This window comes from Tenrec ecaudatus, chromosome 6 (assembly GCF_050624435.1).
Source record: "Tenrec ecaudatus isolate mTenEca1 chromosome 6, mTenEca1.hap1, whole genome shotgun sequence".
NCBI lineage: Eukaryota > Metazoa > Chordata > Mammalia > Afrosoricida > Tenrecidae > Tenrec > Tenrec ecaudatus.
In genome coordinates, this window is record NC_134535.1 from 113,311,874 (window position 1) to 113,325,859 (window position 13,986).

Genomic DNA, 13,986 nt, shown 5'->3' on the forward strand with positions numbered 1-13,986 from the left:
ATAAAGAAGAATGCAGATTGCCCATCCCAGATCAGGTACCCTGCACTTGATCCTGTCACAAAGGCTAGGAGTCCAGGCCACGTTGGCTTCAGTTGCTTGGGAAGAGAGTATAATTGTGAAGTAGGACAACCATTTCTATTCATCCAAATTGCACTCTTTAATTTCAGTATCCCTCTCTCAATATCTGTATATTCTTTTCCTAAGGGAAGAACAAATGTTCTTAGGATATTCTTTAGGAGATAGGAGGCTGCAAATCACTTTGGCAATATCACCAGGAAAGACCAATCTCTAATAAAGGAAATCTATCATGTTTGGTATAGTACAGCATCAATGAAAACCAGGAAAATTCTCAATGACATGGATTGACACAATAGCCAGAGCAACCAACTCAAATGTATCAACAATGAGGTTTTTGGTAATTTCTGCCATGTCGTTTTTAACTCAGGGTGACATGTATGATAGGAAAAAAATGTGTTTTTATAGTGCTATGCTATATTCTTGATTGCTAGTATGTTTGAGGTCATTGTGAGGATTAATAGCTCATAACAATGCTCCATAATAATGTTTGCAAATCGTTAGAGAAACCACCTGGTGAAGGGGTAAAACAGGTCCCTGTACTCCATCCCAGAGATCCTGACTCAAGAGGGCTGTGAATTCTGCTGGATCTCTGGTGACTTAGGGATGGGACACTTCTCACTTTGGGGCGGTTGCTAATGAACGCTGTGTCTCAAAGCCTACTCTCTCCGATTTTATTTACATTTGAGTAAAACTGTGCCTCCTAATGATTATGAACAGCCATTTTCATATATATTTCACTTTTATCTAGAAGCTGTTGAAAGTCAGTGTTTTGTTTTAATGTGCTAGAAAACTGCTGTATTTGCTATTAAGCATTCCACAGCAGGAACAAGACATCCTAGGGTGATCTATGCAGTAAAATCTTGAAGACCATAGTCCCCCGCCCCCCACCTCCTCACCAGTGTTAACAAAAGGCTCCCTGCTGCTTTCCTCTCTATTTCACTTCAGGGCAAAACAGTAGCTAATAACGCTTTAAAAAATATTTTATTTTGTGGATTCAAGGAACCACAGTCCCAACAGCTTTATGTAGATTTTTGTTATTTGTAAGGTTGCTTACCATATGGCATAAGGTGGAGTTGTTGTGTTGAGTAGTCACTAACGATATTTATATTAAATCTAGTCTTAGAGAAGAGCTCCTGGGGGAATGCGGTTACAATGCTCCAGATCTTCCCAGAGTTAGAGTTGGTATCAGCTGCAGGATATGCTTCTTTAATTCTGAAAAATCAATGTAAGAAACATATTTAGGACATGCTGTGTTAGATATCATTTAAAATAATTCCCACAGAATAAGCAATCTCATACAGGGTTTTGCTATAAGATATTTTAAATATGACATAATAGACAGTTGATTTGCGGTATTGTGCTATGCTAGATTGACAGAGATTACATCTTTGCTAAGAAAAAGTATAGAGCAATATCTTGAAACTTTCTAAGGAACATTTTGCCTGAAGCAATAGTGACAATTCATCTCTGTTCACCAGCAGCAGCAAAGGACAGAGAACAAGGAATAGGAAGAGGAAACGGAATATGCTACTCTTTGCTTGAACACCTGTCTCCTGTGCCATGAGACCAGAAAACTGGGAGGCTGCCTAGTTACCATTACTGAGCATTTTTGGGGGGTGGGGGAGTTATAAAAGTGTCCAGATCAAAAGGAGGAAACTGCATAATAGAATTTAAAATTTCCATGAACTCCGAATTTTCTGGCGCAATTGAAATGGGATGAAACCCTGAAATGTTGCTAAGAGATCATTGTTACCCCTTAAATCAAGAAGTCCTCCTGAAGTGTTTCTAAAATCAAACGATCATTGCCTGGAAAAGACCTAGAGCATCATGGTCCTTTAAGACTTATCCACATCCACATCCGCTCCTTACTTATTAATTTGCTTAGATTCCCAATAATATGTTATGTGAAAAATTAGCATTACATAAAACGGGGATGAGCACATCAAAGTACACAATTGACAATGAACATGTCATTACGTAAGTGCAAATCATAGCATTACACATTTGCCAAATAACTGAGAATCATGACCCAGCTAAGTTGACACACAACCTCAGTAATCACAGCCAGTGTGCTCTGTCTTTGCATTTCAACATTCACTACTTCCAAATATAAGTTCATGATGTGAAAAAATGGTTGTATAATAGATTATTTATTATTGCTATAAATGCAAAATATGAGATAACGAGATGATCAATAAATGAGGAATAGGTCTATTTGGAATCAAAGTCAAAACAGCGTGAAAGGAGAGAGTAAACTTTGCAGCGATGAGTTTGTGTTACTGGGGGAGGGGGAAAAAACTCACAGGAGAATCAGAAAGCAACAAGTCAGAAAGCCTCCTTAAAGCAGATACACAACGAAACTTGACAATATATGAATTTCAAACATCTTTGGAGAGTTTCTCATGAAACTGGAGTCAATCCCACTTACAGTGACTACAAAGTGAACTGCTCCCACGGCTTGTAGAGAGTGTAGTAGGAAATCTCCTTTTTCTCCCACGGAGCTGTTGATGGTGCGGAACTGCTGAACTTGCAGTTCGCAACCAGCAGCCTAGCCCAGGGTGCCCAGGGGCTGCTAGACCTGCGGCTTTTGGTCTTCGTGTGAACTAAGGGCCTTGGACTGGCTCTAAGTCTTACTGCTCTTGTGTGTGTCCTCAAAACAATTATTGTTGAGTGCATAGTGTTTGTGTGTTTAAAAAGTGCCTTACATTTATAAATTTAGTCACTTTGGAAGGAAAAACACATAAGTGTAGATAAAAACAATTAGGGAACACTCTGAAGCAGACCATTAGGAAAATTGCATTTAAGTGTTTCAGAAATAAACTATGAGTGACTGACAAGCTATCATTTGTCAAATATGTCCATATCACTATTGAATCTACAATTAGATCTAATCCAAGAAGGCCATGTTAAAAAAAAAATTGGTTCATGGGGCTAATGCCTGGTCAGTGGAGTTAAATGAAGTTGCTGTCTTGTTCTATCGGGATAATGTGAGAGGGCGGAATTACCACATCTTACGTTCAGAGTCACACGTTTCCTTCTGGCAATGCCTGTCAGGTTGTTGCAATGAATAACCTATTCTTGAAAAAAATCAATATTGACATCTTTGAAGACACAAATTTAGAAACTCAAAGTGCCATTTAAAATTTTCTGGTGTGAACTAGAGCATGAAATTAATTAAAGCATGAACATTTTTATGGACTCGAGAAGTTACATTTTTGTATGTCTTCCTTTCAACCTCTCTAATTGGCAACCAGCTTTTTCGAGTGAAGAACTTGCTCTTGTTTTCGATTTGATATCGCTCATCATGTACAAGGCAACAGGCACTCAAAAAGCCTTTAAATAATGTGAATCCCAAATGATTTTTTGGTAGAGTGCTAAAAGTTATATATAAACTAAAAATTATATATAGTTATTATGTTAAAACTATATTCACTAATAAAAATCAGGATTTAAAATATATAAATTCATTCTTTTTTTTTCAAGAAAACAGCAATAAAAGATGGATTAGTAACTTTAGTAACTTTGCCTATGTTTTAATTGGCTAAAAGCTATTAGCTAACAGAGTAGCAGATTCTGAGGGAGCATTTTTGTAATATTTGCTAGTGATCAGATGTAAATATTAGCGGGCACACATCCATGCCTTTGTTGAATTCTGGCAGTCTAGTGAAGGTTGGCTTTTTCACGGTGGATTTTTTGGGTGCTGGTGAGTCACTTCTGTAGAACAGAATGAAACTCTTCCCAGTCCTGAGCCAGACAAACAAGTGGTGCAATGAAAGGTAGGTTCTACAGTTTAGAGAAATATACTTTCTGGATTCTATGAGTGTAGCTGAGTCAGAAAGGATAAATCTGTGCTAGTTGGTGGCTGAGTCATTTGGTTATAAAGAGCCAAAACCAACCAAACCAAAAAAAGAGCCAAAACAGTTTTAATAGTTAAGGAATTAATTCAGCAAAACTTGGATTTTAACTGTGTTCACAAATTATTGAATTTTGTTCACAAGTTTTGAAATTATATATCCATAATTAATCAATTCAATTATAAAAATAGTTCAATGTTTAATGAAGTAGCAATACTCACTTTTTTACTTTGTCACAAAAGGAGGCCAAGTTCAAATTACTACCTTGAGGTACTTCAATAAGCTGAATAGAACAACCTATTGGCTTAAGCAAAACAAAAACTGTCAATACAATTTGGTGTTAAAGGAAAATTAACATATATATTTCATTTGTATCCTGTTATGTTTTATCCTGTTTAAAATGCTTATGTAGTTTTCATTTTTAATTAAAATAGCATTTAAGCAGAGAAATGCACTGTTTTGAATGCATAATTTAAGAATTGATGAATGTATAAATGTATACAAACAAGAAATCAATACCCCCCTCAATCCACTCTGTCAGTCAAAACAGAGATCATTTTAGAAAGCTTCCTCATGTTAATCCAATACTTTTTATGAAAACTACTTTTATTCAGCTTTCTATTACTATAGATTAGTAGTATGTTTTTTTACACTTCTTTCATTTGAAGTATATTTTAATACACCTAATTTATAGAGTAGTTTTAAGTTTAAGGAAAACTTGCACAGAAATAGACTTGCCATCTCATATGTACTTTTTGTAAAAATAATTCTATTGGGGATTGTACACCTCATCATAATCCATACATCCATTGTATCAAGCACATTTGTACATGTGTCATTATCATTTTCAAAACATTTTTTTTCTACTTGAGCCAATATCACCTCCTCATTTTCCTCCTCCCCGACCCCCCTCACTCATTAACCCTTGATAATTTATAAATTTTCCCCCATGTTTTACACCGACCGCTATCTCCCTCACTCACTTTTCTGTTGTCCATCCCCCTAGGAAGGGGTTATATGTATTTTAAAGCATATCCAGTGTCCTTTTTTATTTTAAAGGGTATATTTTCAGTACCAGAATTTTCATTTACTTTTGTTTATGTATGTTTTTTTTTCATAGTTTATAAATTTAAGTTCAGACTATTGTTTTATCCACTTGTGACTATCATTTTATTGAGGGCTCTTACAACTTTTATAATATTCCATACATCAATTGTATCAAGCACATTTGTGCATATTTGGCATCATTTTCAAAACATTTTCTACTTGAGCCCTTGGTATAGGTTCCTCTTTTCCCTCTCTATCCCCCACCCTCACCCTCATGAATCCTTGATCAATTATATATTATTATTTCATATCTTACAATGTCCGTTGTCTCCCTTCCCCCAGTTTAAAGTCTGTGTGTTCATTTCCACATGTGAATTTTCTCAGAGTCTCTCTATCTCTATTTTTTAATTGGGGGCTCTTACAGCTCTTATCACAATCCATACATATATCCATTCTGTCAAACACGTCTAGGCACATGTTGTCATCATCCTTTTCAAAACATTTTCTTTCTACTTGAGCCCCTAGCATCAGCTCCTCATTTCCCCCTTCCTTCCCCTTATCCACTTGATAGTTGATCTTTTTTTTTTTTTCATTTCTTACCCTGACTCATTTCACACACTCTTCTGCTGTCCATCCTCCTGGGAGGAGGGACATATGTCAATCATTGTGATCTGTTCCCTTTCCCCCCCGCTCTCACCCTTACCCTCCTAGTATTGCTACAGTAGCAGATAGACATCGGGCCTCCACTCAAATTCTCCCTCAATGCAAGAACAATTTGTTCTACTAACACCACACTCTTTAATGTTCACCTTCCCTGACATGATTGCTGAAGACAAAATAAGCGCATATGAAAATGTGGTGATGAAAGCTGATGGTGCCCGGCTATCAAAAGATATAGCGTCTGAAATATTAAAGGCTAGAAGATAAACAAGTGACCATCTAGTTCAGAAGCAACAAAGCCCACATGGAAGAAGCACAGCAGCCTGTGTGACCATGAGGTGTTGATGGGATCAGGTATCAGGCATCAAAGACCCAAAACAAAACAAACAAAAGCATATCAATGGGAATGAGAGGGAGGGCAGAGTGGAGACCCAGTGCCCATCAGTAGTCAATTGGACAGCCTGTCAGGACAGCCACAAGGAAGAGAAGAGCCAGTCAGAGTGCAGTATAGCACCAACGAAACACACACCTTCCTCTAGGTCTTTAATGCGCCCCCCCCTACTACCATTGCTCTGATTTTATCTTATAAATCTGGCTAGACCGGAACATGTACACTGGTACAGACAAGAGTGTGCGACATAGGGAATTCAGAGCAGATAAACCCCTCAGGACCAATAAGGAGGGCAGCGATACTTAGTTTATTTTAATGGATTTTCTTTTTTCTTTAGGTTAGGGTAAAAGTTTCCTTATCACTTATGTATCTATGTATTTTTATTATACATTGAACACTGCTAATGGCACACTTTCAATTAATTTGTCTTTATTTCACAAAGTGTACACTTTTCTCTGGAAGGCATATGAGATTCCTTTGGTCATCTCAACCTTGATATATATTTTTAATGCTATATAGATATTGGTGATGGTAGTACTTATTTTAGAGAATCATTTCTATTTTCAAGGGATGATCTTTTGAGCTCTCAAGTTCACAGTTCTGTTTCCTCCCTGGATGAGTTGAGATCCCTGTACTTCAAAGCGTCCACTTGTAGATGGTGAACAACATGACCATTTGATCCTCAGCATAAAGAAGGTTTCCGCCTCATACCCACTTTAGATCTTTCTTCCCCAGCTCCTTGGTAGGAAAATTTCACCTGCTTGAAAGTACAGTCACTGCTCCATCAACTGAATGATAACACTTTAAATTGGATTTCACCACTCTGCACTGCAGGAAGAAAGAGCTATCAGGCGGGAAACCAGGATGGTCATAAGGCCAAAGGCATATGCTTCCTTTTTCTCAAAGGCCAAGGCCCTATATTACATGTTATTTGATACTTGAAATCAGTTCTTTCATATATTGCACCCACTTTTATACATGTGAAGGAGCCCCTTTGGCATAGTGGGCCGTGGGCTCTTCCGGAAAAAAAGATGAGTCTTTCTGCTCACAGCCTTGGAACTCTTAGGGAGGGGTTCTACCCCAACCTGTAGTGTCAGCCTGAGTCAAGCTTGACTCCACAGAAACTGGTTTAGCTTTTTCATTCTACAGTCACCTTCAGTGACAAGACCGTGAATGCCTTTGTTTCATTCTCAGAACCAGAAGTAGATATTCACAAGATCCAATTAATGATTCTGTAAGAGGTTCCATTCAGATTAGCTAAGGGGCTAACTGCTCTTGTCAATCTCTCAGGAGGAATGAGATCTTTCTTTGTCTATGTCCTCACCCAATCTACTGTTTTACTTACTGTGTTGTCATGATTTGTTTGCATTTTTATATGACCAGTTAACTATTCCTGAAATCAAGTATCATATATATTCCCCCCACCCCTCAATATTCATTCTGCTCAGCATATCACAGGCATAGTTCAAGGATTTGATAATAGCTGTTGAATTAACATGAGTATTTTGGCATGGTCTTATAAATTGCAACTTTAATAACAAGTTTCTTCTTTTTACTCTACTTAATGCTTCACTGTTTAAGCAGAGAAATTTAAAAATATGCTAATGAAGCCATTAGGATTAGTTGTTCAAAGTTTACTTAATTTCCAACTCTGAGGATGATCCCTAATAGAAGTTACTTGTCATCAGTGTAATTTAGAAGTCTCAGGTAAAAGGAAACTCTTCCACCAATAAAGCTAAAAAGAAATTAAGCCTGAGCAACCTAACAAGCGATAAATATAATGGAATACATGGATGTTTGTGTGTTTTCATATTAACAAAATAAGTCCAGAAAATATATCAGTCAAACCTACAACTATGATAATTTCATCAAATATGAATGTAAGTACTATAGTATTTTATTTTGGATTAACTGTAAATTAAATTTTACTTGAAAATTTTTTGAATTTTCTTTAGAAAAAAATAGCATAGAACCAGTCGATGAGGTACATGGACTTTGTAAATAGCAAATTACTTTTTCAAAAGGAATATCAATGGATTTTCTATTTATAGTTACTTATGTTCATTACCATTTTATCTCATATATTATTGATTCTTTCAGGTTCATACTTTTAGGCTGATAATACATAATACATACCTCTATTTTCATTGGCAACGCATTTTCCAAAGGCCTGGGGAGCAAATAATTTTGAGAGAGCTCCAGAGAAGGTTCTACTAGGGGTATATTTCCAATAGTTTCAAAGTTTTCTTTTTTCGTATATTCAGTTGAGAAAGATGGATACATAGGGAGAGCGCTGCTTTCAAGTCCTAAGTGGTAAGAATGATTGTCGTTTTCTAGATCTCTCCATAAATTCGTTGTATCCAAACTAGTGAATGATGGGGTTGCACTGTGGAATCTGAACTCCTCAGCACCATCACCTTTTCTTATGGAGTTTCCCGGGGAGCCTTCTGTAATCACATTTCCAGGTTTGGGGAGAACAAAAGGCTTAAAACCTATGATTGGTGCTTGTCTATCTGGCTGCATGAATAGTTCAGGACTTGCTGAGGTAAAGTTATTCAAAGACATTTGGTATGTGTCATCTAACGAATATCTTTTTGAGTCCCAGCTTGGTGTACTGGGCACAACAAATGTGTTTTCTTCCACGTTGCCCTGATAGCGTGGAATGTTACTCCTGAGCTCATCTACTACTGTGTCAAACCCCAGACTGATTTGGCTGGGAAAAGGGGGTTGATTTACAGAGTGAAAGTCTTGGTGCTCATCCTGCTCCTCAGGAGGATTTTGATCTCTTAGCCAATGATGCGCCATTCTTTAGTCGATATAACTGGGAGGGTTGAGTTTGCTTCAGTTATTTCCTTGATGATACGATAGAAGAGGAAAAACACTTTTTCCCCCTAGACAAACAAAAGGAAATAAAATGTATTTGAATAATTAGAAATAAAATCTGAAAGAAGTCTTCAAAATATAAACAAATACATTAACATTTCTTCTGAGCAATGGGGACAATTCTTTCAGTAAGATAAAACTTCACCAAGGCTTCTACCATCGGGAGTCCAAGGGAGAGGACTGACTTTGGATAAGTGCCTGAAACCCCTGCAACAGAGATATACTTTGATTCTAAAACCACAGGAGTTTCATGAACCTGTCTGGGGTCACTCTTCTCTTTAGACCACATTTTTTTTTTTTAGGAAAAATAACCCTAAATATCCACTTGTCTAAAGCAACAGTATTTTCCTCTATCGTCAATCATCAATAATCATTTGAACCTGGTGAAAACTTATTTTTATTTCCATGATCAATTATTTCATTCCTAACAATAATCTTACCATCTTAAAGTGACTAACTATATCCTTCCCTCTCCATCCAATAAATGCATTAAAAATGACAAACTGTCAGTATTCACTCCCCCATTTTGTTATGACACCTTTTCAGTTCACCAATGATCTTTTTGTCATTAAGCTCTGTGGCATTTCCAATTCTAAGTGGAGAAAGGTTGAAATTGTCAATGATTTGGTCTTGCTTGGATTAGCAATCAATGTTCATAGAAGCTGCAGGAAGGGATAAAAAGATGCCTTGTGTGGGTAAATCCACTGCACAAAAATCTCTTTAGAGTATTAAAAAGCAAAGAAAATATTTTGTAAACTAAGGTACTCTGGGCCCAAGACAGCGAATTTTCAAATGCCTCCTATATGTGTGAAAGTTGAACATTATACAAGGGAGACTAGAGAAGAATCCATGTGCTTCAATTGTGGTGCTGGTAATAAAAATATTGGCAGTATCATTGACTACCAAAAGGACAAATCACTCTGTCTTGGGAGAAGTATGGCCAAAATATTTCTTAGATGCAAAGATGGCACGACTTCACTTTATATACTTTGGATGTGTTATCAGGAGAAAGCAATCCCTATGGGAAAGTAGCATGCTTGATAAAGTCCGGGGACAAAGAAAAGGAGGAAGTAGCTTAAGTAGAAGGATTGATGTAGTGACTAAAACTATAGGACCAAGCAAAGGAATACTTAGAGAATGGTGCAGGGTCAGGCAGTGTTCCATTCTGTTTTGCATTTGGCATCTATGGGTTAGAACTGACTACAGGGTCCCTAACAACAACAACAACATCACTGTCAATAACAACAACAACCAATCTCTCTCCAGTATTTTATTTCTCAATTATGCTTTCCCCTTCCTTCCTTCCCTTCTCTTCCCTTTCCTTTTGTTACACTGGATCTCCATGACACATTACTCTCTGAGTTCTATGGTTGCTCTTTATAAAACACTCATTTTCTTATTATTCATCTTCAGTCTGGCCCTTAATGTTGAAATGTTGGTGATTACCATGTGTTTTTGTTTTCTTGTTAGTTTATTTTATCTAGAAGTTATTTCAAACCTTCTGTGATTTCAATGACCATCTATATACATCCAACTCAGATAACTCTCTTATTACCTATACAATATAAATGGGTTTATATTTTTATAGGTGAGTAAAAGTCCCAAACTCAAATTTTATTACATTAAAATATGTTCTTCTTCCAGTGTTTTCTGTGCCCCCAGATGGCCCAGGTATCTTTTAATTCAGAATAGAATCCAAGGTTTTATCTGTAAAGTTTCCTATCTTATCATTTATTAAAGGGGGAAAAATCCAACAAAAATACTAGGTGCTATAGGGTAAACTACATATATATGTGTAATATATAGAATATATATATATATATATATATATTCTACCACGAGCAAAATCCTTGTTTAAAACTTTGACTGAGTCGTCAGGTATGTTTCACCATCTCTTAAAGAGCTTTCAAATTTTTTTTGCCATTCATACTTTTTGCATTCAATCCACTTTTCATACTATAATAGAACATGTAGTTGAGATACTAACCAAGTAACTCCCTCCTTGAATTTGTTTTACTGTGGTTTTCTACAGTCTAGCAAAATGCAAACAATATCACTTTTAAGATTTATAATTACCTAAGAAACAAAAGAATTAAGCTTAGTGTAGTTCATGTATTCAGTCAGGATTTGGGAGAAAATGTCAAAAGATTTAAACAAAAAATATATAGACTAAAATGTAAAGTAAAATATAAATCTATAAAATATTATTCCAATTTATTCTTATAATTTATGGGACATTGATTAAAAATCATAGTACATTATAAAACTTTTCCAGGCATTGGAATTTTTAAATTTTCATTTTGAAAGCTCATTTCATTAAGACAAATAATACTCATTCATTGAGCTCTGCCCTGAAAATCAGAATGTGTCATCAGGTATGATTTTAACATAACCACCTAACCTAACACCGATTCCAGGACTTCTTGGCCTGGCTGCATCTGATTTGCTTCATCTAATAAATATAGTTACATTGAAGTGACTTTTAAAATTTGTGTTGATTTTAAAAGACTCGTTCAGATTTAACATTTTTTAAAGAATTTTGCAATTAAAAAGGCATTCTTGTGAATGAAACATCATAAGGGCTAGTTATCTAACTCTGAAGTTAAAATTTTCTGCATGCTGTATTTCTTTTTTATCTATAGCAATGATAATCACGAGGCGTAATGTTTTTGGAGCACCGACCTGGTGCTCAAGGATCTTGGTGGGTTAAGTTTTGTGCTTTGGTTTGAACCCACTAGCATCTCTTCTGTTGAAGGGACGGGTTAGTGGTTATGTGTTGGGTGGATAACCACAAAGTTGGGAATTCAGAACCACCAGTTGTTCTGGGGGAGCCAGATTCAGCTTTTTACTCCATAGCCAGTTAAAGCCTCAGAAACCCACAAGGGAAATTCTAACCTATCCTACAGGTACTCTGGGAGTTGGGATTGACTCTATGGCCGTGAGACTTGAGTGAGTCTTGCTGAAGGCAAAAAATGAAGTATTCTATTTCCATAAAGTTTCATAGCCTCTCATTTCTACTTCGTTCCACAGGGTTGCTTTCAGTGGGGTTCAACTCAGCAATATTGTTTTGGCTTTTAGTTTTTGTTTTTCATTGGGAGCCTTGTGGTGCTTCCCTCTGTACTTGATGTACAATAACATCTCATCATCAACATACTTTATAAGATACAAAATATAATTATCTACATTTACTATGTACCACCCACCTATCCATTTATTGTCCTGCTGTGTGTTGTGGTGATGGTGGAAGCCAAGCCTTCAATATTTCAGATGCCATCAGGATCATCCAGGAAGACAGGGTTCAGTGGAGCTTCCAGACTAGAACAGAATAGGGGGGGGGGGGGGAACAATGCCTTTTACATTTGGAAGAAGAAGAAGAAAAAAGAATTGCATGAATAGAAACAAAACCTTTGGTTCCTTCATTGGTTGGTGTGCCACAACTCAAAATAAGAAGCTGCAAATAGCCTCTCAACTTGAAAATTTGAATGCATGAAGTATGAATCTAAGAAAAATGGGAGCTTCCAAAAATGAACTGGATCCCGTAGAGATTGATATCCTAGGCGTTAGGCCTTAATAAACTGGTATGGGCCATTCTGAATTGCATAATCATGTGAGGGCCAGTGCCGAGATTACCACATTTAAGAGGAATGGTGCTTCAACCATTGTCAAAAAGAACTTTTTATGATCTATCCACTGTCAGTGTTAAAAGAAGATCTGTATACCTATAAAGAAGACTAATAGCATTGCCATTGCAATTCACTCATTAACCACTAACAGAGTGATGAGGAAACTGAAGAATTCTACAAATTCTTTTCAGTCTAAAATTGATGAAGTATGCAATCCACTGATAACACAGGCCAGCACATATCCTAATGCTTCATATGTTTGGACATTCTTCTAGATATGTCTGAGCTGCTGCGTCCTGAAAATGGCAGCAGTTTTACCTGCTCAGCTCTAGTTTTTAGCTGATCAGACACGAGTCAGACACCACTCTTGACTCTGTTTTCCCATTTAAAAAAAACTAGAATATTTTATTGTAAGGTAAGTAAGACTGAGATAGAGGAAGTGCACACTGGATTTATTTAAAATCGCTTGTATTGTAAAGTATTTAGGTCAAATGTACTTCACATGACATCATTTGATACAAAGATATATTTAATCAGTTCAAATTGCAAATTATATGGACTTGGAATTTTCCCCAAGTATCATTTCACCTTTTCTTGGAACTACATAACAGGTAGTTCAAATGTGTTATCTTAAAGGGGGCCATGAATATAAGAAGCCTTGGTGATGTGTGGGTTGTGTGCTGCATGGCTAATGACACGGCCAGTGGTCTGAGCCTGCCAGCTGCTCTGTACTAGAAAGAAGAAATCGTCTGCTCCCCAAGAGATGTATAGCCTCAGAAACCCACAGGGGAAATTCCACTCTGTCCTCTAGGTCACTATGAGCTATAATCAACTGGTTGGAGTGAGTTTGGTACAACAAATAGAAAATGAAATGTTCTCCCACTCCAAATAAGTCCGTCAAATTTCAAATTCCTTTCTTAAAATCGAATTGCCCCAGTCTTCTCATAAGATGGCCCAACTGCTGCACCTGGGCAGGAAAACACTTGAAAGGAGAGTTACAATTTCTCTTACAAAGCTTAGCGTCAAGCTCACCTCTGAAACATTTAGTAAGGGTTATCCACTGATGTCTACATATTAAAATGTGTTCTGAAATGCTCACTGTGTATTTGAAGAAGAAAAGTTTAGCTCTTCAAAATATTTATTTAACTTGTTATAGAATCTTACATTTTGACATTCTCAGTTGTCCTCACACCTTCCATGTATGTGACTTTAAATTTCCTTTGTAATGCTCCCCTCTTCTCAAGGTATGTTCTGGCTTTGCAGTATCCAACTGTGCAATTCCCATATGTACAGCATAATCCCCCATGCCAAATGCAAATTCACCGCCAGCGAATCGATTCTAACTCATCGTGACTCCATATGACTGAGCACACTGCCCTTTGATTTTCCAAGCAGTTAAATCTTTTAATGGCTTCAAAGTGACTGGTGGCTTGAACCACTGAACTGAAGA

The 13,986-nt window shown here is 36.8% G+C and overlaps 1 protein-coding gene across 1 annotated transcript in view; it reads right to left on the minus strand.

Annotated features, from left to right (window-relative positions):
- PIK3C2G (phosphatidylinositol-4-phosphate 3-kinase catalytic subunit type 2 gamma) overlaps window positions 1-8,835 on the minus strand; it is a 419,757-nt gene extending 410,922 nt beyond the window's left edge. The window contains exons 1-3 of the mRNA XM_075553327.1: window positions 8,167-8,835; window positions 4,154-4,236; window positions 1,133-1,290 (exon numbers count right to left, since the gene is read on the minus strand). Of these exons, the coding sequence (XP_075409442.1) occupies window positions 1,133-1,290; window positions 4,154-4,236; window positions 8,167-8,835 (910 nt within the window). The remainder of the gene's footprint in view (window positions 1-1,132; window positions 1,291-4,153; window positions 4,237-8,166) is intronic.
- Window positions 8,836-13,986: the final 5,151 nt, after the last annotated feature.